The sequence below is a fragment of the Emydura macquarii genome, unplaced genomic scaffold, assembly GCF_026122565.2.
Source record: "Emydura macquarii macquarii isolate MOO-44397 ecotype Brisbane River unplaced genomic scaffold, CSIRO-AGI_Emac_v2 contig_1305, whole genome shotgun sequence".
In the NCBI taxonomy this organism is placed as follows: Eukaryota; Metazoa; Chordata; order Testudines; family Chelidae; genus Emydura; species Emydura macquarii.
In genome coordinates, this window is record NW_027131442.1 from 884376 (window position 1) to 905321 (window position 20946).

General features: G+C 59.1%; 1 protein-coding gene across 1 annotated transcript; it reads left to right on the top strand.

Annotated features, from left to right (window-relative positions):
• The first annotated feature begins 7167 nt into the window (after positions 1 to 7167).
• RTN4RL2 (reticulon 4 receptor like 2) lies at positions 7168 to 14690 on the top strand. Its single transcript, XM_067550603.1, has 3 exons — positions 7168 to 7458; positions 11458 to 11945; positions 12793 to 14690. The coding sequence occupies exons 1-3, from the start codon at positions 7428 to 7430 to the stop codon at positions 13582 to 13584; spliced, it is 1311 nt and encodes a 436-aa protein (XP_067406704.1). The 5' UTR covers positions 7168 to 7427; the 3' UTR covers positions 13585 to 14690.
• The last annotated feature ends 6256 nt before the right edge of the window (positions 14691 to 20946 follow it).

Genomic DNA, 20946 nt, shown 5'->3' on the forward strand with positions numbered 1-20946 from the left:
CCCTGACCATCTTGGTTAATAGCCATTGATAGACCAACCCTCCATGAACTTATCTAGTTCCTTTTTTAACCTTGTTATACTCTTAGCCTTCACAGCATCCCCTGGCAGCTAGTTCCCCAGGCTGACTGTGCGTTGTGTGAAGAAGTACTTCCTTATGTTTGCTTTAAACCTGCTGCCTATTAATTTCATTGGGTGACCCCTGGTTCTTGTGTCATGTGAAGGGATAAATAACACTTCCCTATGCACTTTCTCCACCCCATTTGTGATTTTATAGACCTTTATCATATCCCCCCTTAGTCACCTCTTTTCTAGACAAAGGCAAAGGAAAAGGCAGAGTGTGAGTATGTGTTATGGGTGTTGTGGGGCAGAATTATGGTTGCATGGTCATGTACCTTAACTCTGGATTTCCTGGGTTACTGAGGTTTGCTTTTGCAGAACTCGACATTCAAGAAGGCATAAGATACCAACAGGCAATGTTAACAAAGCTTTTTGCCACTTCATTTCCTAGTTTTTTTTAACAGAAAGTGAAATGTTATTGGTCGAAGACAGTGGTTCTTTAGGCAGTTGTAATTATCACATGGATGTGCAGTTCAAGCACTTCTATGGCTAGTTCATGATAGTAATACCAAGCTCAGGAAATTTCAAGGAGGGAAGCATCATTAGCTCCATTGTACAGATGGGGAAACTGAGGCATGGAGGCAAAGTATCTTAGTGTGACAGGGCAGGGTCCTACTCCTGTCTCTTTTCAAGAAAGAAACCACTCAGAGACCTTCTTCTGGTTAAACACCTCATGTTCTCCCCACCACCTATAGAAACTTGTGCGGTCATATATTTACAATATCATCCAATCCATAGCTCACTCTGCCAAGGACAGGGGAGACAGAAGGTATCTTTCCCCTGAGAGATCTCTCCTGGCTCTGAAAAATCTGCCAGGTGCACCCTTCCTGTGCCTTTCCCACCTCTTGGATAATGGGTTAATTAGCTTTCTGTGCTCTCCTCAGCCCATCCCAATCCACCAGTCAGGCACAGATCTTCCAAATCAAGACTCCTTCTGAGCAACTCCTGATGCGTGTGGCATCAGCTGCTGTTTCCCAGCCATCCGTCACATGTGGGCAAAGTCATCCTACAGCGGCAGTGAGGAACAGAGCTCAGTTGTCTGCGGCCCTGTCCGCCCTTGTCCACATTAGGTCACACAGTTGCTATGTGACCGTTATGCAGCCCCCCCCCCCCCCCCCCCCCCCCCACACACACACACACACACTCCCTCTGTACAAATTGTTATAGTGGGAGTGGATAATGGTCATGCTTTGAAATGTTTGGAGTGTATGGCTGATAAAAGGCTGGTGGGTGAAAGGAATCTCAGATTTGGTGCATGGTGCAAGAACTTGACAGATTTATTACATAGTGGTTACAGGAACTTTAGGCTTGTGACAGACGACTGGTGTGTCTCTTTCCTCCCTCCCCGAGCCCCACATTCTCTCGCAACACATGCCCCTTCCCCACAATTTCCACTGTCCATCCCATTAAGCCATTAGCATTTTACATGCCAGGTGCACACCAAAGAAAATGGAAGAACTTTGTGAATGCTCTTTTGTGAAATGTGTCTTGGAAACCCCTAAGTCAAATGACCCCAAATTCAGATCATTAATCCTAACCCTCATGCACATGAAGCACACCAAAGATCAAGACAATATGAGTTGCTGGGCAGATTTTAGACCACTTAGGAGAGTCGAGCTTTAAACTGAAAGCTGGACTGGACCTTAACTATAGTAGACCTGGTGATCTGCTATACTAGAAGAAGTTCTGAGGGAAGGGGCTGTATGCATCTCTCTGTAGTACAGCAGGCTCAGAGCAGTGGGACGTGGCCCATTCCTCTCAGTGTGATGCTCTCAGTGAAGGAGAATGCCACATGGAGATGACAACAGGCTAAAACAGAGGTCTCAGCAGCTCCATGCATGTCATTGGGTGTCCCCACCATCCCAGCTCCCTGGGACTGAAAAGCCTGTGATATGCATCAAACATGTCCAGTCTCAGCTCCTCAGCACTGTGTCCTTGGGCCATGCTCCCATTTTGCCTGTTCTCAGCTTCATGCCCGGAGGGTCAGGGCTTCCCCTGATCCTGGCACACATGGGAGGCAGGAAGACAGGCTCAAATCCCCATAGAGGGACAAGGCCCCTCTGATTCCAACTGACATGGGGGAGTAGGGAGAGGGGCTCAGACACTCCAAGAGGGCCAAGTCCCTCTTATCCTGGCTTACATGAGGCAGGCATGGATGGGGGGGAGGGGTCAAACCCCACACACACACAGAAGCTGGGGATCCCCAGCTCCTGGGACACATATAAAGACAGGGAGAGATGCTCAGACCCCCAAAGAGAGGTAGACCCTAGATCCTGGCACTCATGAGAAGGTAATGTGGCATCCCTCTTCCCTGAGCCCGAGCCCTTCCTTCTGACTCCACCTAAACCCCTTCTCCTCTCCTGACCTACCAACTCTCTCCTACTGACCCATCCTTATGTATCTCTCTCCCCAGAGTCGCCATCCCCTCACTCACCCCAAACCTTCTTCTCCCATCCCCACCTATTCGTCTACCCCCATCACCTCCCAGCCAACATCGACATGTTTTTTGTTGTAAAAAATAGTGCTAGTGCTTTCTGAATATGTGGCAGCATTCCAGTTACATTTCACCCAAATAAAAACCCCTTGGCCAGGTTGGAGCAAATTGCCTTTTTTCATTTCAGATTTGAACTCCTAGGGGAGGGGTGCGGCACAGTTTTAGTAGTCAGAACACACCTCCTTGAACCACTCACATACGACAAAGCATAGCTGTGTTTCAGCCCCCTTAGCCTCTCTCTCCACACATGCACAGTACTATCCACTTAGGGCATGAGTCTTAGCCCTGCTAGGCACATGCCTAAATGAAGAAGCAAACCCTTTAGTTAATAACATTGTAACTTGATGTCCCCCCACTGGCTGGGGGTACCATGCACTCTGGAGCAGGGGTAGTCAACAGGCAGACCGTGAACCAAATGCAGACTGCCAGATGCTTTTGAACGGACCCCAAAATCTTTTTATTGACTTATTATTATCATTATTCTTATTATTTTCTCTGGTCTGGACCTTGACTGTACCTTGACCAAGAAATTTGGACCTTGACAAAAAATAATTGACTTTCCCTGCTGTAGAGGCAACTTTCAAGCAGTTGAGACCCTGGTGTGATGATCTCAGCCCTGGTTTGATCTCCAGCTATGTGCAAAAAAAAAAAACATTGCCAGAAAACATGTCAACTTTAAGACAAGATTTTTTTCGGGGGAAGGGAGGCGGACAGGGGCTTTATCTCAGAACCCCCTGGGTCAATCTGCAGCCACATTGCCTTGTGATCGCCTCAGATCTCACAGACTAACCAGCTAGAATGGCAATCTTCCAAGAGATGGTGGTAAATTGGAGAAGGTTCAGAGAAGAACCACAAGAATGATTAAAGGATTAGAAAACCTGCCTCATTAAATGTTTACTGTATAGCTAAGGTTAGGTAGAAAATGGTTAATATATTATGAAAAGTTTATGTATATTTCATTATGTTTGTTTTTTCTATACATGTAAAAAAATAATAATAATAATAAAAACTTAATGAAAAGAAAAGAAAAAAGATGCCTTATAGTGGTAGACTCAAGGAGCTCAATCTATTTAGCTTAACGACGGGAACGTTAGTGGGTGCCTTGATCACAGTCTGTAAGTATCTACATGGGGAACAATTATATAATAATGGGCTCTTCGGTCTAGCATAGAAACATATAATACAGTCTAATGGCTGGAAGCTGAAGCCAGACAAATTCAGGCTCGAAATAAGGTGTAAATGTTTAACAGTGAGGGTAATTAACCGTTGGAACTACTGTCTCACCCTTGGGGTGGATTCTCCATCACTGACAAATTTTAAATCAAGATGGGCTGTTTTTCTCAAAGATCTGTTCTAGGAATGATTTGGGGAAGCTCTCTGACCTGTGTTATACAGAAGGTCAGATGAAATGATCGCATTGGTCCCTTTTTGGTCTTGGACTCTATGGGTCTATGAAATAGCCCCATGTTTGGCTCAGTAACTGAACTCGGTGCCCCCATGAGGATTGTCACATTTCAAGGCAATCTGAGTGCGTGCGGACTTCAGAGCACTTACCAGCGTTGAGCTGTAAACAGAATGCTGCTCTTAATCTTAACTCCACGCTAATCTATCTATGTCTATCTATTAAATAGCAAACATTTTCATTAATGCAGTGTGATGCTTGCCAGGTGCTATCTCGTGCTCTTCCAGATCATCAAATTCAGCTAAACTTAAACCTCTGAAAATCAGGCGCTACAGCGTGAAGGTAAACGCCCCCACATCCTTAACTCTGTCCCCTAGAGCCAGCTGGAGTCCCTGGCAATTCTCTGCATGCACTTCGGCTGCAGTCACTGGGTGAGGTGTCACTCTATTGAATGGTGGAGGGGTTGGCTGGAGCAGCTTGGCAGAGCTGTGATTGTGACATGCGGTGACCTGGGGGGATGTGTACGTCCCTCTGGATGTGTACGTGAGCCCCTCTCACTGCCCCCCCCCCCCATGCATGATCACAGGAGAGGTGCATGTGCGCCCAGGGAGATCCGGTCTGCTTCATTTCAGCACTGAGTTGTGTACATCATATCAGTAGCAGGGCACAGGGGCTTCTTGCTATGTAACTTGTCAGCAGTGAGGTGGGAGCTGAGTATGGGTGATGAGGTTAAGGAAGGTTACGTGAGTATATAAGGTTAGAGAGCATGCAAAGGAATTCAGCTGTCTGCCCCCATCCATCTATCTCCATAGCTAATGATCGATCAATCTTTCTAATCAACTGTCTGTCACATACACATCTATCCATCCATCCATCTCAAACACAACAATAAATCTAGTTATCCCGTACACACTTGTCTAGCTGTCTTTCTCTCTGAACTGTCTCTATCTAGCTGCTTACACCCCATCTGTCTTTCTATCGGTCTATCCCATGCCCATCTGTCTGTCTAGCGCAGGAACTGGGACACAGCTCCCACCTCGTGTTGACCCTGGGGCCAGAGGTCAGAGCCATAGATCCTCAGGGGTGTTATCTCTCAGTCTAGGATGTTAGAGGGACATGGCGCTGGGGCTTTTCCTATCCACGCAGAGCCCAGGCCATACCCGCCTTGGTGCCAAGGGAGGGGCTCCAATGCCAGAAGCTGCGGGTCCCCCCCACCACACACTCCCTACCCTGCCCCTGTGGTGCCCAGTTCCACAGCCTGCCCCCCATGTGGGGGACAGGGGGCATACAGCATGAGTCTCTGCTTGTGGGGTGAGGACATAGGCTGCTCATCTCTGCCCCACAGAATGCTTCCTGAGGAGTACTGGGAACCAGGGGATTTTACCTTTCATGGACAATTAATCCCTTGGGACCCAGACATGGAGTGGGGGTATGCTGGAGTGGGGTAGCTCTTTGGCAGGGAGGCAAGGGGAGTTGGGGGTATGCTGAAGGGGGTGGGTAGCTCTGTGGGGTGAGGGTACCGTGGGGGGTTAGGTATGTGGGAAAGGTTGGGGCCCAATTTAAGGGGGTGTGGAGGGCATTGGCAAGCACCCAGACTTTGTGTGGCCCATTCGTGCTTGAGCCTGGTGCATTGTGGGTCCCCCCCAGGCACGGAGCACATGGCCAGCAGCGGATGACAGCCCCCTGAGTCAGCGCCCACCGCCCACCCGCACCCGCAGCGTCTGTCTCTCCATCTTGTGATATTTCACTCCCTGGGAGCTGCGCCGGAGGCAGCGCAGCAAACAAACCCTGCGCCAGCTTGTGCCGCAGTAGCCTGGCATAGCCCGCCAACCCAGCCCTCTGCCCAGCCCTGGGTGACATGGCCAAGGGTGGGGCAGAGAGAGCCCTGCTGTGTTTTGTCAGCAAGAGAGAACAGCTCATGGTCAATCAACCTCCCCTTCCCCTCAGAGCACAGAGGGCTGGGCGGGGGGGGGGGGCGGGGGCGGGGGCGGTGCTGGGAGTGTGAATCCTGGCCTATGTGCCCTGGGCTGTGCAACCCACTGGAGCAGGAAGGAACGTGAATCCCAGCCCTGGTGTTCTGGGACACGGATCCCACTGGGGGCAGCTGGCAATGTGAATTTTGGCAAGTTCTGCATGGCATCAGCTGGGCAAATGACTTCTGAACTGCCCCAGAGTGGCAAGATGTACAGAGAAGGGAAGGAGGGGAGGGGAGACAAGGCCAGAGTTACTGGTTGGTTTCCTGGGAGTGTGTTGCCTGTTGGCAGATGAGTCCCTGGCAATGCCAGCACCAGCTGGTGCCCATTCCCAGCTCACTGGCAGTGGCTCCTCCTCCCCCTCCCACCTGGCTCTGCTCCCAGATGTGCCCATCAGAGCCCCGGAGCAAGGGAGGGGTTGGATGGGGGGGGAAGTCCATCCCTTGGCTCCTCCCACTTCCCACTTTAAGCCCCGCCTTTAGCCCCCCGCTGGATGGCTGGTGGTGAGCCAGACCCTGTCCAGCCCCAGGGTGGGGAATGGGACGGGCCAGTTTTCCCTTCTGGGGGTTGCTGGCTCCCCGGAGGGGGGAGCCAGAAATGGAACTTGGGGCCTTTCCCCTCTAGGGGGCGCTGCGCTGGCCTTAATCCGGCACCAGGGCGGGGAATGGGACACGGGGCGCCCCGCGGGGATGCCCACCGAAGCCATTGTGGGCTGGGGGTCGCTGTCCGGCCCAGCCCACCGAGCTCTCCCGCTGCCCCGCTCCCCGCCCTGGTTGGCATCGGGGGCTCTGGGCTGGGGAACGGGGAGGGGGCTAGTCAGTGCCCCTTGGTGGAGCTCGGTGGGTGGCCCGGGGCGGAGCCCGGCCCCGCAACGGGTTAAGCGGCGGCCCCGCGGCAGGGGGGAGGAGCCGCCGGGCCGGGATAAGGCTGCGCGGCGCGCAGGGCTCACTCCTCCCCGCGAGCGGCCCGGGAGCGCAGCGCAGGGGAGCCAGGAGCGCAGCGCCCCGCCTCCCCTCCTCTCTCCGGCATGAGGCCGCCGTGCGCTCGCTGTCGGCGGCGCAGTGGGGGATAAACCGGGACGGTGCCCTCCGGGGGGGCGCAGCGCCGAGCTTCGGCTGCTTCCACCGTCTGGCCGTGAGCGCCTGGGCACAGCCGCGCACCGGACTGCGCGCACGGGCACCGGAGAGCGCGCTGCGCTGAGCGCCCCCTGCCCGGGCACCGCCGCCGGGCTGAGCGCCCCGGGCACCGGCGGGCAGCGGGCACCCGTGAGCCCTGCGGACTCCGCACGCCGACCGGGTCCCCCATGCGTGGGCGCTGAGCCCCGGCGCGCTGGCCTTTGGCAAAACACCCCGTTCCCGCTGGATCGGTGCTGGGCACCTAGGCTTGGATCTGCCCCCTGCCCGGCTCCGTGCGTCTGCCCTTCCACGCTCACCTTGGCACCATGCTGCCCCGGCGGGGGTGCCTCCTGCAAGGTAAGCCTGCCATTGCCAGCTGGCTTTCCGGCTTCCCCCACGGGGCCCCGTGGGACTGGTTGGGTCAGCTCGGGGAGCCTCTGGTGGCTTGGGAGCATGGGGGGGCTAGGTTGGTGCTGGGGGGGCAGTGCCACGTGGAGGGGGAACAGTGCTGGGGGGGCACAGATGATGTGGTGCCCGCTGGAGGGAGGACACAGTGCTCGGGAGGGGCATAGACAGGACAGTGAAGGTGGGGGGTGGGAGCAGGACATTGCTGAGTGGGGGATAAACCAGCTGGGGCTGGGGCAAGGGGCAGGGACAGTGGTGGTACAGCTCCCTGGGGCTGGTGTGATGGGATGGGGCGGGGCAACACCAGCACCCTGGGGGTGGGGGGCATGGAAGAGGGTAGCCAGGGAAAGGAAGATGAGACAGTGTAGGTTGGCCATGGACAGGATGGTGCCGGGGGGCAGCAGAACACACAGCATTTGGTGCATCAATAAGACAAGCCCTGGGGTGGGGTGGGAAGGAGGGATTATTAGTGCCCTGTCTTCAGGAGGTGGGGGGTGTTCAGGGCAGTGTGATGTGGGGAGGGGAGAGCTGGAGCAGGTCAGCCAGCATGCTCTGTCCTCTACCCCTCTGCACCCCCCCCCCCCACACACACACACAGGGAATGGGGGAACCAATCACTCCCTGCCCCCAAGGTCAGCGGCGGTGCCACACCCCTCCCCACACACCCATCTGCTTAGTCACCCTGGGGGCAGGCCAGGGAATGGGACCTGAGGCCTTTCCCCTCTAGGGGGGCATTGGCTCCCATCCAGCCCCAAGGCAGGGGGGCTGGCTGGCTGTGGGGTGGGAAATGGGACATTGCACATTTCCCCTGGAGGGGGTGCTAGCTCTGATTGAGCCATGGAGTTGGGGGACTGGCTGCCTGGGGGGATTCTCCCAGGCCCCCCAATTGGGGACTGGTGGGGAAGGGTGCCAGCTGTGCCCCCTTCCGAACAGCTCTGGGGTAGATTGGGAGGGAGCATGTTCTTCTCTGGGGCATTTGGTGACTCCAGCGCTGACTCCGCTCATAAGAGGGGGAATGGGACAGATGGGGCGAGGGAGGGGGCAGGTGGGGAGGGATGGGCTGGGGGGATATGAGAGGGAGAAGCAGGGATCATAGGAGCTGAGCGCACAAGGGGAGGGTCTGGTGTTGCTGCCTACGCCCGGGGTGGGGAGGGATGGAAGGAGTGAGGGTAGGCTTGGCGGTGCTGCCTCCTGCTGGCCTGGTCCAGGTGCCCGTTACCATTTATAGCCATTGCATGTATGCAAGAGTGTCCGGCGTGGCTTATTTTGGGGGGTCTTAAATTATGGATGAGCCCGGAGTGGCTCCCGACACCACGGAGGCCCCTCGCCTGCATCACTCGCTGCGTCACCAGCCCAAGGCCTCCCCTGCTGGGTGATCTTCCTCAGGTATTGCCCCTCTCCCCCCCCCTTCTGCTCCTCAGAGCCTTCATCCTCACTCTCTTCTCAGCTGTGGAGCCTTCCTTGCCTGCAGGCTGCCTCCTCTGAGGGCTCCTTCCTCCCCCCATGTCTAAGCGTCTGATCCTATGGGGACCAGCCCTCACCCTTGGAGCCTTCAGCCCCACAGTCTCCATCCTCCTTCCCATCAGCAGCCACCTCCACCCTGTTCCCACCTTCCATCCCCACCTCAGTGGGATGCCGGACTGCTCCCTGTGTGCCTGAGATCTGCAGTTTCTGCCCGTCCATGTCCTCTCCCGTTCCTCTGGTCCCCTCTCGACCTCCCCCACCCCTGGGGCTCACTGCCCTAGCGTTGGCCCCACAGGGTGAATTTTGCCACCCCGTGCCCACCAGATTCTATACCCGCCTCCCTGATCCCCTCTTTCCACAGCCAAGTACCCTGCTCCCTCAGCCCCGCCTCCTGGGTCGGTGGTTCTCCTGTTGGCTGGTCAGATGGGCATCTAAGCATGAGCCGGTAGGGCACAGGCGCTGCCCCAGCCCTCAGCAGAGGGAAGAAGGGGATCGTACAGATGTGAGGGAGCTACCTATAGCCGGAGCCTGGGTCATTCCAAAGAGCAAAAAAAGTGGCTGAAGACCCGGAGACCTGGAAAGGGAGGGACTGCCACAGCCCTGGGGGAAGGCACCATGGGGCATATGCCGGGGCAGGAGTCTGAGATGCTGGCATAGAGCCCACCAGGTAACAGAAGGGGGGAGGTGGCAGCCGCACCATCCCCACTGGGGTGGGGGGAGCCGAGGCACTGATGAGGCAGGAAGGCTGGTGAAATGCATAGGGGGCGTGGGCGGTGTGGGCTGGGTGAGGGTTGCCACCCCAGCCTCTCTTGAAGGAGCCAGACTCCGGTGAGGGACCCCTGCCCAGCAGCTGGCAGCAGGGCAGCCCAGCTGGGGCAGGTATGGGAGCTTGGGGCAGGGGTCTGAAGGGGGAAGGGTGGGGGGTTGGGGCAGGGAGAGAGAATGGGGCAGGCCCTGAGGGAGATGAGCCCACCCTGAGGGAGAGAGCTGCCCTGCTGGGCCCAGGCCATGCTGATGGCCATGCAGGCGTGGGAGGGGGGTAGGACGAGAATCTTCCAGCCCTTCTCCTCCCCCTCCTCCCCCTTCAACCTACACTTAGAGAGAGCCACAGGCCTGAATTATGGATGAGGCTCCTTGGGTTACAGCCACTGGGTGGGAGGAGGTGGGAGGGGGAGGGGGCACAGAACAGTCCCACAAGCTCTGGGCACTGCTGGACTTCTGGCCAGCCCCAGTGGGTTGCTAAGAGGACACTGCTGGACCACGGCTAAGGGGACACTGTCTAATCCTCTGAGCAGGATTAAAGGATCAAAATTCGGCTCCTCAAATTCCCAGAGAGAGCCAGGAAGTGCCCCATACAGGGCTTGGGGGAACTTTATCGACACCCCATGGTGAGAGGCCGGGAGTTCCCTGTACAGAGTTTGGAGGAACTTTATCGATGCCCCACGGTGAGAGACAGGGAGTGGAGCTGGCAGAGAATGCTCATAGAAATGGTCATGCAGGGTTAGACAAGGGTTCGTGCAGCCCAGTATCCTGTCTACCCACAGGGGCCAATCCCAGGTGCTACAGATGGAATGAGCAGAGCAGAGCAATTATCGAGTGATCCATCCCCTGTCGTCCAGTCCCAGCTTCTGGCAGTCAGAGATCTAGGGATGCCCGGAGTATGGGGTGATTGGGGTTGTCTTTGCGGAGCTCTGTGACTGTCCTGTACCTGACTGAAGCCGAGGGATGCGTGGGGGGTTCATGCCCACGTGAGTGAGCTCCCCCAGAGTGAGACTCTCAGCCCAGAAAGGAGGCCCCCCACTTCCATACCAACCCCTGCTGATCAGCCCCGTGGGAGTGTGGCTGGAGCTGCGTTGCACAGAGCGGGGCACGTGCGCCGTGCTGGCCCTGAGTGGGGAAGGGGAGAGGAGGAGGCGGAGGTGGTGTGAACAGGAAGGCAGCAGCTTGTGTCACTCGCTCTGGCGTCAGCCACCCACCTACACACGCTCCGGGCACATGCATTTGCACATGGGACACACGCTCGCGGGGAGCCCACGCCGCACAGGAGCTAGCGCCGCCCCGCGCGGAGAACCGCTCGTACGAGATCACACGTGCCCGCGGGAACGGTCGCCACCTCGGTCAAGGGACCCATGGCCTTGGGCCTGGGAAACCTGCCCAGGGCCCCTGGAATGGGAACTCCGTGGGGGGAGGTGCCCAAAGAACACTCCCCCCTCTCCCACCAATCGTTGCACATGGGATCACACAAATGTTTGCTTGGGTAGGAATGCACGTGGGGGGGCAGGGGCATGGCCCCCCCACTCCTGCTGGGCGGTGGTCCTGGCTGGTTGGGGGAGGGGCTCGCAGGCCTGCTGGGATCCAGGGTGGGGGGTGGCCCCAACTGGGTGGAGGGGGGCTCTGGGGGCAGTGGGACCCCAGCCTGGAGCTGATGTGCCAGATGGCACCAGTTCAGTGACCTCCCCCCTCACCTCCTTGCTTCTCTGTTTGCAGGCTCAGCTGCCCCCCTCTTCTGCCTCCTGGCCCTGCTGGCGGTCTTGCCCCAGGGGGCGCCCACCTGCCCCATGCTGTGCACCTGCTACTTCTCCCCGCCCACGGTCAGCTGCCAGGCCAACAACTTCTCGTCGGTGCCCCTGGTGCTGCCACCCCACGCCCAGCGCCTCTTCCTGCAGAACAACCTGATCGGGGCACTGCGGGCGGGCACCTTCGGGCCCAGCACTGTCACCCTCTGGCTGTACTCCAACAACATCTCCTCCATCCAGCCCGGCACCTTCCGCCACCTGCCTGCCCTGGAGGAGCTGGACCTGGGGGACAACCGCAACCTGCGCAGCCTGGACCCTGACACCTTCCGGGGGCTGGAGCGCCTGCAGTCTCTGCATCTCTACCGCTGCCAGCTCAGCAGCCTGCCCAGCACCCTCTTCCGCGGCCTCTTCAGCCTCCAGTATTTGTACCTGCAGGAGAACAACCTGCTCTACCTCCAGGTGGGTGGGGGCAGGAAACACGGCCGCCAGGACGGACAGGCAGAGGCCCCTCACGCCAGCCCCTGCACCCAGGAACCCCACAGCCAGCTGGGTCTCGGGCTAGGGGGACTGGTGGCTCAAGGGGTGGGGAATGGGAGATGGGGCCTTTCCCCTCTAGCGGGTGCCAGCTCCAGTCCTGCTGGGCTGGGGGCTGATTCTCTCGGCTGAGCCGAAGATCCCCACCTGTCCCCTCGCCGGGAGCCCGGCTGCCCGCTGGGCGCAGCCGATGCAGCTCCCCTCCCCCCACTCTCCTGTGGACAGGCTGGGGGGAGCAGAGGGGCACCTTGGTGCTTTGCCAGCCAGCTACTCTCAAACCACAAGTCCATCCGGCCCCGGGCGCTGCGGCTCACTCACGGCAAGGAGCAGCCCGGCCTCCGCAGCCTGCATTGGGGTGGGGAGGGACGTCACTGCCTGCAGCATGGAGTGCCCTGCCCCACAGAGATCACACAGCCCAGGGGGGTGGGAGGGCAGAGGGTCAAGGGCAAAGCTTATCATGTCTGACTCACCTGCCTCCCTCTTGCTGCCATCTCGCCCCCTCCCTTCCTGCAACCCCCACCCCTCCATCCCCATGTCATCGCTCTGCCTCTCCTGCTTTCCTTCTCCCTCTCTCCATCACCCCGTCTCCTTCCTTCCCTTCCTCCCTCCCCCTCTGTCTGTTCCTCCCTCTCTCCATCTACCCCTTCTCTTCTCTCTCCCCTCCGTTCTTTCTTCTTTCTATCCCCTCCGTCCATCTGTCCTTCCTTCTCTCCTCCGCTCTCCCTTCCTTCCTTGCTACCCCTCTCTCCATCCTTCCTCCTTGATCTCCCAGGACGACCTGTTTGCGGACCTGGCCAACCTGAGCCACCTCTTCCTGCACGGGAACAAGATCCGGGTGCTGTCGGAGCACGTGTTCCGGGGGCTGTGGGGGCTGGACCGGCTGCTGCTGCACGTCAACCGGCTGCATTCGGTGCACCGCTGGGCCTTCCATGACCTGGCCAAGCTCACCATCCTCTATCTGTTCGACAACAGCCTGGCGACGCTGTCAGGCGAGACGCTGGCCGAGCTGCCCTCCCTGGAGTTCCTGCGCCTCAACAACAACCCCTGGGCCTGCGACTGCCGGGCCAGCTCCCTGTGGGCCTGGTTCCAGCGTGCCCGCGTCTCCAGCTCGGCCGTGACCTGCGTCACCCCGCCAGAGCGCCAGGGCCAGGACCTGCGTTACCTGAGCCAGGCCGATTTCCGGGACTGCCCCCCGGCCAACCACGCCCCGGCCCGGCCCGCGGGGGCCGCCAAGCCCAAGTGGACTGGGGAGGCCGGGGCGGGCAGGCCCTGGAGCAACGGCTCCTCCAACCACCTATACGGGCTGGGGGAGGCTGGGGCGCCCCCCGCCGACCCTTCCTCCTTCTACCGGGACCTGCCGGCCAGCGATATCCGCAGCCCGAAGTATGACTCGCCCACTGAGGTGGACTCCTGGGCCGGCTACGGCAGTGAGGAAGGCCGGCTCAAAGAGGGCTGCGCTGGGCCCGGTTGCTCCCCGCTGGACTCGAGGGCCTGCCGGCCAGGCACCCTGCCCGCAGCCCTGCCCCCTCTCCTACTGCTGCTGCTGGGGCCCCCCTGGCTCTGACCCAGCCCCACGGAACTGCCACGAACTGAGCGAGGACAGAGACGGCGGAGGGGAGGGGGGGGAAAGAGGCTCTAAGTAACTCTCCAGGGCACTGAGACTGAGGGGGGCAGGCCCTGCCCCCTCCCCCCTCCGGGACTGAGACTTTGGCGGGGGGCCTGCAGGGCCTTGGTGTCCTCCCACCCACCTGCCTCTGTGGGCAGCTGGCTAGTGGGAGGGTGGGTCTGGGACCACGGGTGCTTTCCCGATGCCCCACGTGTTCCTGCTCCTTGTCTGCTTTTGGAGGGGAGCCCACCAGTGAGAAGAGGGTGTGCCCCTAAAGGACCCCACACACCCCATGGGACCTCCCAGGGAGCCCCCCCCCCACTGCCACCCCCAAATTCCCTCCCCAGTGGACCCCCCACACCTCCAGGGAACCCCCAGTGACACCCCCAATGGACCTTTCCATCACAGTCCCCCACCCCCTGTGGATGTTGCTCAGGGACCCCTCCCTACACCCCCGGTGGGGTGCAGGCGGGATGTGACCTGGCTATAGCGCCCCCCCTGCCTGTGTGCCAGCTCTTGGATGTCTCCTCCCCTACAGGGGTCTGCAGGGTGCCCTCCAAGAGTTAAGCCCAGCCTCCTGCTGGAGAAAGAGGGGATTGGTGCCCCTCTGATTTTCCCCCCACTCCAACCCTCTGCTCCCCCTGCACCTCTCTAATCCCCCCATTACCCTCTCCCAACCACTGCCCCCTGCAGCCTTCTAACTCCCACATTCCTCTAACCTCACCGTCCCATCACTTCCTCCAAGCCGCACTTGCCACCCCACCCTGTCCCACCTACTCCCCCTGTAACCTGCTCACCCCCCAAGCTCACTGCCTGCACCCCTCTAACCCTCCCTCCAGCCTACTAACAACCCGCCCTTGCAGTCTCCCAAGGGGGAGCGAGGGAGCAGCATCCCCTCTGCACCCACCCTCTAGTCCCCCACCCTCCCCCACAGTGCTTCTCTCCTGCTCAGGCCCTCCTTCCCTCTCCTCCATGCCTTCCTCCCCCCCTCCCCAAGCACACACACCTCTCCCTTCCTCTTCTCCATGTTCCTGGACTGGGCACGGGACTAGAAAGTTCATTTCCTTCCTCCCCTAAGTCTGGTGGGTTCTCCTCCCTCCCCCCCCCCCCCCCCAAAAGTCCCACTCTGCAGTTCTGACCCCTCTCCACCGACACTCATGTCTGATGCTGGATGTTTTTCTGCTGCTCGCCCCGCCTCCCTCCCCCCAACAAGCAAAAAAAAAAAAAGGGTTGGAAAATGATTTATTAAAAAAAATTCTATTATTTTAGACCGGTTTGTCGGACTTAGTCACTTGAGCGTGGGAGCAGCAACCGAGTCGGGGTTCTGTTTCTGAGAGCGCCTGCCCCTGCCCGGGCGGCACGGCGCTACTCAGATTGCTGGCTTCTGGCTCGCTCTCTGTATCCTAGCTCAGGGCGGGAGGATGACAAGACCCAAGACTGGTAGGTCTGAGTCCTGACAGGATAGATGTCCTCCTGGCCAGCTCCCCGTGCCAGCTGGCACAGATTCCTCCCCGCTCACACCCAAGAGAGCGGGCAGTGATTTGGGGAGAATCCTGCAGGCCCAACCAAGGGGTGCCCCAACTGCATGCCCCCTACTGACCACCCCCATTGCAGGCTTTTATCGCTGAAGAGGTAATCCTGGAACAGAGTCAGCACACCTGCATGATGCTACCTGAGTCTGCAGCCAGCCTGCGCCAATTGCTCTGGAGGGGGTTCCCCTTTTAGCTGCGTAGGCTGCTAACCATCATTAGGTCCCAGAGTTATCGCCCTGCAACTGACATAAACTGGGGGACTGCTGCCCCAAGCTCCCTGCCCACCATCTAACTTCAGTGGCAGGGCATGCGCGGACCCCATGTTCACTCGCGCCCTCTTGCCCTTCTCCACTTCTTCGTCTCCCCATTACTAGAGGTTCAGGGGGGCATGAGGTTGAGTGGGGGGGGGGGGGAGTGAGAGGGCTGATCAGGTGGGGATTAGGGATCAGTTGCTGAGTGGGGTGGGTCAGGAGTTGGGGCCCCGGCCGGGTCTCTCGGCCACGCACCTGTGGAGGCAGAGACAGGGCCTGGCTCTGCGCTGGAGGGAGGGAGGCTCTGCCTTTCCAGGTCACGTCATTCACCTCATGAAATATGCATGGCCCTTTCGCCCTGCTCCTCTTGCAGAACAGCAGCACAAGCCCGTGCGATCACGCGATGGAGCCTTCCCATGGGGCAGCACCGCTCTCCCTTCCCCTGCCCGCACCCAGGGGTCCCACTTTTCCACAGGCACCCATGGGGGCATCTCCCCCACCCCTCCTACCCAAATCCCCACCCAGGCTCAAAGGGGTCTGGCCAGCGGGTCCTCACACAGACCACGCTAGCTACGGCGGCAGAGCAGAGCCCAGCCTCGAGCAAGCCCAGCCAGCCAGCCGGGGGGCACCAGGGGGCACTGGCTGTGGCACAGCAAGCCAAGAAGGGGCACAGCTTTCGTGTCTACAAGAGGAGATAAAGCTGGGGTTGGCTCAGATGCCCCATGGCAGCATGGATGGTGTGAGCCCCCTGGCTCCCAGTGGCCCCTTGTTGGCCACCCCAGCAGATGCCTCCCTGGGCTGTGGGTGGGAGGGAGCCGGCCCCCAGTAGTGCCGGGAGCTTGGGGGGAGGCTCTGGCCGCTCAGCGTCCATTGAAAAGAGTGAGGAAGGCTCCAGCCCTTCCAGGTGCAAACAGGTCTGTCAGTTGCGATGGTGGGAGGGAGAGGGGAAGACAGTTTCCTCCTGGACCTTGGTTTGCACCCCTGGCCTATTCCTAACTCTGTTTGCTCCCTTGTTCCCGCACACCTGACTTTGGAGGATGAAATGAGCTGGGTGGGAAGCTATTGGGAATGGGGCATCTAAGCAGAGGGAGCGCTGCGTCCCTGAGTTTGCAGGTAGCCTGAACCAGTGGCTCCGGGATGGCTACTAGCCACCCTTATTCATCACAGGGGAGCCGTCAACTCTGGAGCCTACTGATGACACTTGTGGTGCCATCCCAGTGGAACATGGCTCTGCTGATCAAAGTGAGGTGAGAAACCGGCAGGAGGATGGGGAGATACTCATTCTCCTGGGGGTGGGGCTTGGTTTGGGGGGTGGGTGGAGCTTGGGAGGCTGGAGCTCAACCACAGTGCAGCAGGGGGGAGCGATAAGGGAGGCCTGCCCAGCTCCTGCCCTGGCAGCCAGTGGCAGCCCCAAATTCACTCCCACCCCGCACATGTCCTCTTCACCCCATCTCCCCCGGTGGTGTGGCACTCTCCTGCACAACTGCTGTGATCACAAGTGCAGCAGCGTGGGGGAGGGGGAGTGGTGGGTGAGGCAGCCGGGCAGAATGAGGCCAGCCCTTTAAATCAGTGGGTCAGGCTGGAGGAAGAGCACCTTGCAGCTGGGGTCAAGGACTGCCAGAAGAGAGTGCAGCAGGCCTCATGCCCTGCACCAGTGGCGATCTTGGATCCCATGTCGCACCCCAGAGCTGCCCCTGGCAGATCTTCCTAGCCACCGCCCGCGACCCACAGAACCCACTGCCTCTGAGCCACGCAATGCCGCGGGCCAATGGGGGCTCACCAGTACCCGCCCAGCCGCTGGCACCCAGGACACAGCCTTTAGCTGCCAACCTCAACGTGTTCGTGCCCCGTGCAAGGCGGCGGCGGGAAGCTCACAGAGCTGCCTGGCACAAGGGGGGCCCCAATCTCAGTGGAGGTCTGCGCAGGGCCTGGCTGCGCACGGCGCCCCACCTGACAGGGGCCTGATCTTGGCGGGTGCTACAAATCGTAATGTTCTCCTGCACTCCTTGTGCCAGGGGGAGATGGGCAGCCTCTACCGTGGGTCCCTGGGGGGGGGGATTTGGCCTCCTTGCCACAACCCATTGGGCAGCCACTCGATCTCCCGTTAGTGAAATTCCAATTTAATGGCCTGAACAGCTGTTCACAGGGGCAGGATCAGGGGATTAAGCAGCAGGAAAGCAAAAGATAAACATCTTAAATGGTTTTGTATCTTAAAGCCATAAGGCTATTAGAGAGCACGGGACACGATTCAGGGAGCCAACTGCACAGCAGGGATCCCCACAGGCAGTCAGCTGGTGGGGCCGGCCGGGGTGCTGATCAACACCATGTGACTCTCTGCTGGGGGCGGGGGCGTAGAGCCACGCTGGCACGGGGATGGGGTACCCTATAGCTCCCATAGGGAGGGACTGGGGCCCTTGGTGGGACTGGGCGGGGGCAGAACACCCTCAAAACATTTCCTGGTGTGGATGCAGCATGGTGCCTCCCCCGTGCTGGGGGGTGGGTCTCCCCTGCCCTATGGCAGAGGGATGATTCAGTGAAGGGGGCAGACGGGAGCCCATGTCAGGTCAGCTGGGGCGAATAAACTGAAATAAACCCCTGGCGCTGGCTGCTGCTAGTCTGGGCCGGCTTGTACCCCTCTGGGCCCAGCCATGGCACCTCTTCTCAACCCAGCAGCGTGGGGCAGTGCTGGCAGCTATGGGGAGTAGGCGGGGAGAAATGCTCCAATGCACCCAGCTTCTGAGCTGGAGAAGAAGCACATGGAGCTGGGGGAGGCAGCTGGTGCCCAGACAGAGGGAGGATGGAAGGAGAAAGGCAAATGGGGGGCAGGTTATTTAGCTTAACAAAGGGAAGGTGCAGAGGTGACTTGATCACAGCCTAAAACTATCTACGTGGGGAACAGAGTAACAGACCATTAACAACGAGCTCTTCAGCTAGCAGCCAAAGCTCTAACATGACACAACAGCTGGGAGCTGAAGCGAGACAAATTCAGCCTGGAAATAAGGCGTAACTTTTTAAAAGCCACGGTAATTAACCACTGGACCGACTCACCAAGCCTTGTGGTGGATTCTCCATCACTGACAATGTTTAAAGCAAGAGGGGATGTTTTTCTAACAGCTCTGCTCTGGGGATGATTGGGGGTGGGGTATTCTCTGGCGTGTCTTATATACGAGGTCAGATGGGATGATCACAGTTGTCCCTGCTGGTCCCGGAATCCAGGCATCTAGGCGGGAGCCTGGCGTCTGGGGGAGCCAGGCCCTGAGATGATCATGTATCAGAGCCTGGGCAGGAGAAGAAACCAACTGCAACAGGACAGCACATGGTGTGTGCCCACGTCTGGATGTGCCCCATGCGCCCATGTCTGGGTGTGCGCCATGTGTCTGTGTGCCCAGTATAACAAGCGAAAGGGTAGAAAAGACACAGGCCCTCAGCGACAGACCCAATTCCCCGCCCGACCAATTAATGCACTACACTAGGAGTCGACCCCCTCCACCCCAGTGTGCATCTGTCCTGCCTGTCCTTGATCCTCTCTGTGACCCTGCTTCCCAGGACCAGGCCTGCTTTTCCCTCCTCTCTTCTGGAGAGGATCTGCTGCACTGAGGGCAACCCATTGGCTAGCCCACCACCGCCCTCTGCTGGAGGGGTGCATAGCTATGTGTCATGGGCCTTGTACTGCTCCCAGCAAATGGGGATTCTCGGATTGTCCTATTGCCAGTGGGGAGTGGCGCTCTCTGGGCAGGGGTTCTCTGACAAGGCAAGGCTCTGCCCAGTCCAGCAGGGAGCACTATCTGGGTAGAGGGGCACTGGCAGGGTGGGTTACAGCCACACTCTCCCTGTGTCTGGCCCAGATTCCCGGGCCCCTGTGCACCAAGCATGGCACCGACTGTGACATCACAGCAGCTTGCTGACCCAGTTTCCAGCCACTCAGCGAGACCCACGAGCGCCAGGTCCCTGGGATGCAAGGAACTTCCCACACGCACCACTGCACACACAGAATGAGACACACACGCACCGATGTGCATACACTCATGCTACACACAGAGAAATCAGATATACACACACACATCACAGTCGGATAGACACACTCAATGGGCACTGTGATGGGGAAGCTCGCAGCACCGTGGGCAGGCTGGCACTGCTGTGGCAAAGTACACTGCTCTGAGGTCCCAGCTGGGCACTGCTCGGGGAAGCGCACAGCACCGTGGGCAGACTGGCAGAGCTGAAGTCTGTAAGGTGACCCATGTCAGTGACTGCGCAGACACAATGCAGGGGGTCAGGTTCCCAGTATGAATGTTTAATGTCCCATGGCCCGTCAGACCTTCCGAAACACTAGAGGTGCCATACACCTTGCCCCACACCATGCAGCTGGGCCTTTCCACCCCTCCCCCCTCCACAGCCAGACAGCTGCGCGCCCCCCCCCCACCACACACACACACACACACACACACATGCCTGTCACTCACTTTTAGCTGCCTCCTTCATTCAATGCCCCTCCCCCCCACTTCTGGGCCCCCAGTTCCCATCTGTGTGTCCCTCCATCCCCTGGGCCCCCCAGATCTTGTCTGTGTGCCCCCCACTGCCTCTGGACTCCCAGATCCTGTCTCTGTGCCCCCTGCTTGTAACTGCCCTACACAAGGACACAGAGAAACAATTTCCCTCCCCCAAGTAACAAGGTGGCGGAGGGTCAGAGCAGTAGCACCCAGCCTGCGCAGCACACGGCCCAGGGGCCCTTCTAGCTCCCTCCCCTTTCCCTCTCTCTCCATTCCCCCGCCCTCCTCCCCTCGCTTTGTGGGGTGACCCCGGGGCTCATGGGCTCAGCTCTTTCCCTTCCCCGGGGACAGGCCCTTTATCATCCTGCCCAGCTCTGCACACCCAGCCTGGCCTGTCCTCCCCTCTGCTGTCCCAGGCACACACCTGCCCGCCCACAGGAAATGGGGGGTTAACCCTTCCCGTGCTGGGGCGGGGATGTGCCTGGGAAAAACTCTCAACTCCGGGGGGGCATTGGTCATAGAAAGGGAGCTCCCTTTGGCGGGAGGGGACCAGACTCAGCTGTTGGACACCTGATTCCCCCCCATGACCTTCAGTGCCCACCCCATGCATCCAGCATGCCCCTCGCTGGTGTGTGCCTGCCTGCACAATGTGGGGTGGGCAGGGGGAGAGGCACAGGCTGGAGGGGGTGGGGGCAGGCATGTGGGGGAGGAGAGACGGTCCTAGGTCACTAGAGTTAACGCAGGGCTGCTCACACCCCTCCAAGCCACAGGCTCAGTCTCTCTGCAGACTCAGGCAGCATCAGCGTGGTGCTCACACCGAGGTCACGGTCTGATGCTTTCCCCCAAGACGAGGAACTTGTGTCTTGTTTTTGTTTTTCCACTGCATGCGGCGGTGGGTGCAAAGCCAGGAATCCCAGGGCTGTGGCATGGATCCCCAGTGCCTGGGCCTGAATCCAGCGGGCCCCTCCCCCCCCCCACACCTAAGGTGATAAAACTGGCCAGGGCAACTGCATCTCCTCCCTTCCCTGCCCATCACCCAGGACCCGGGCC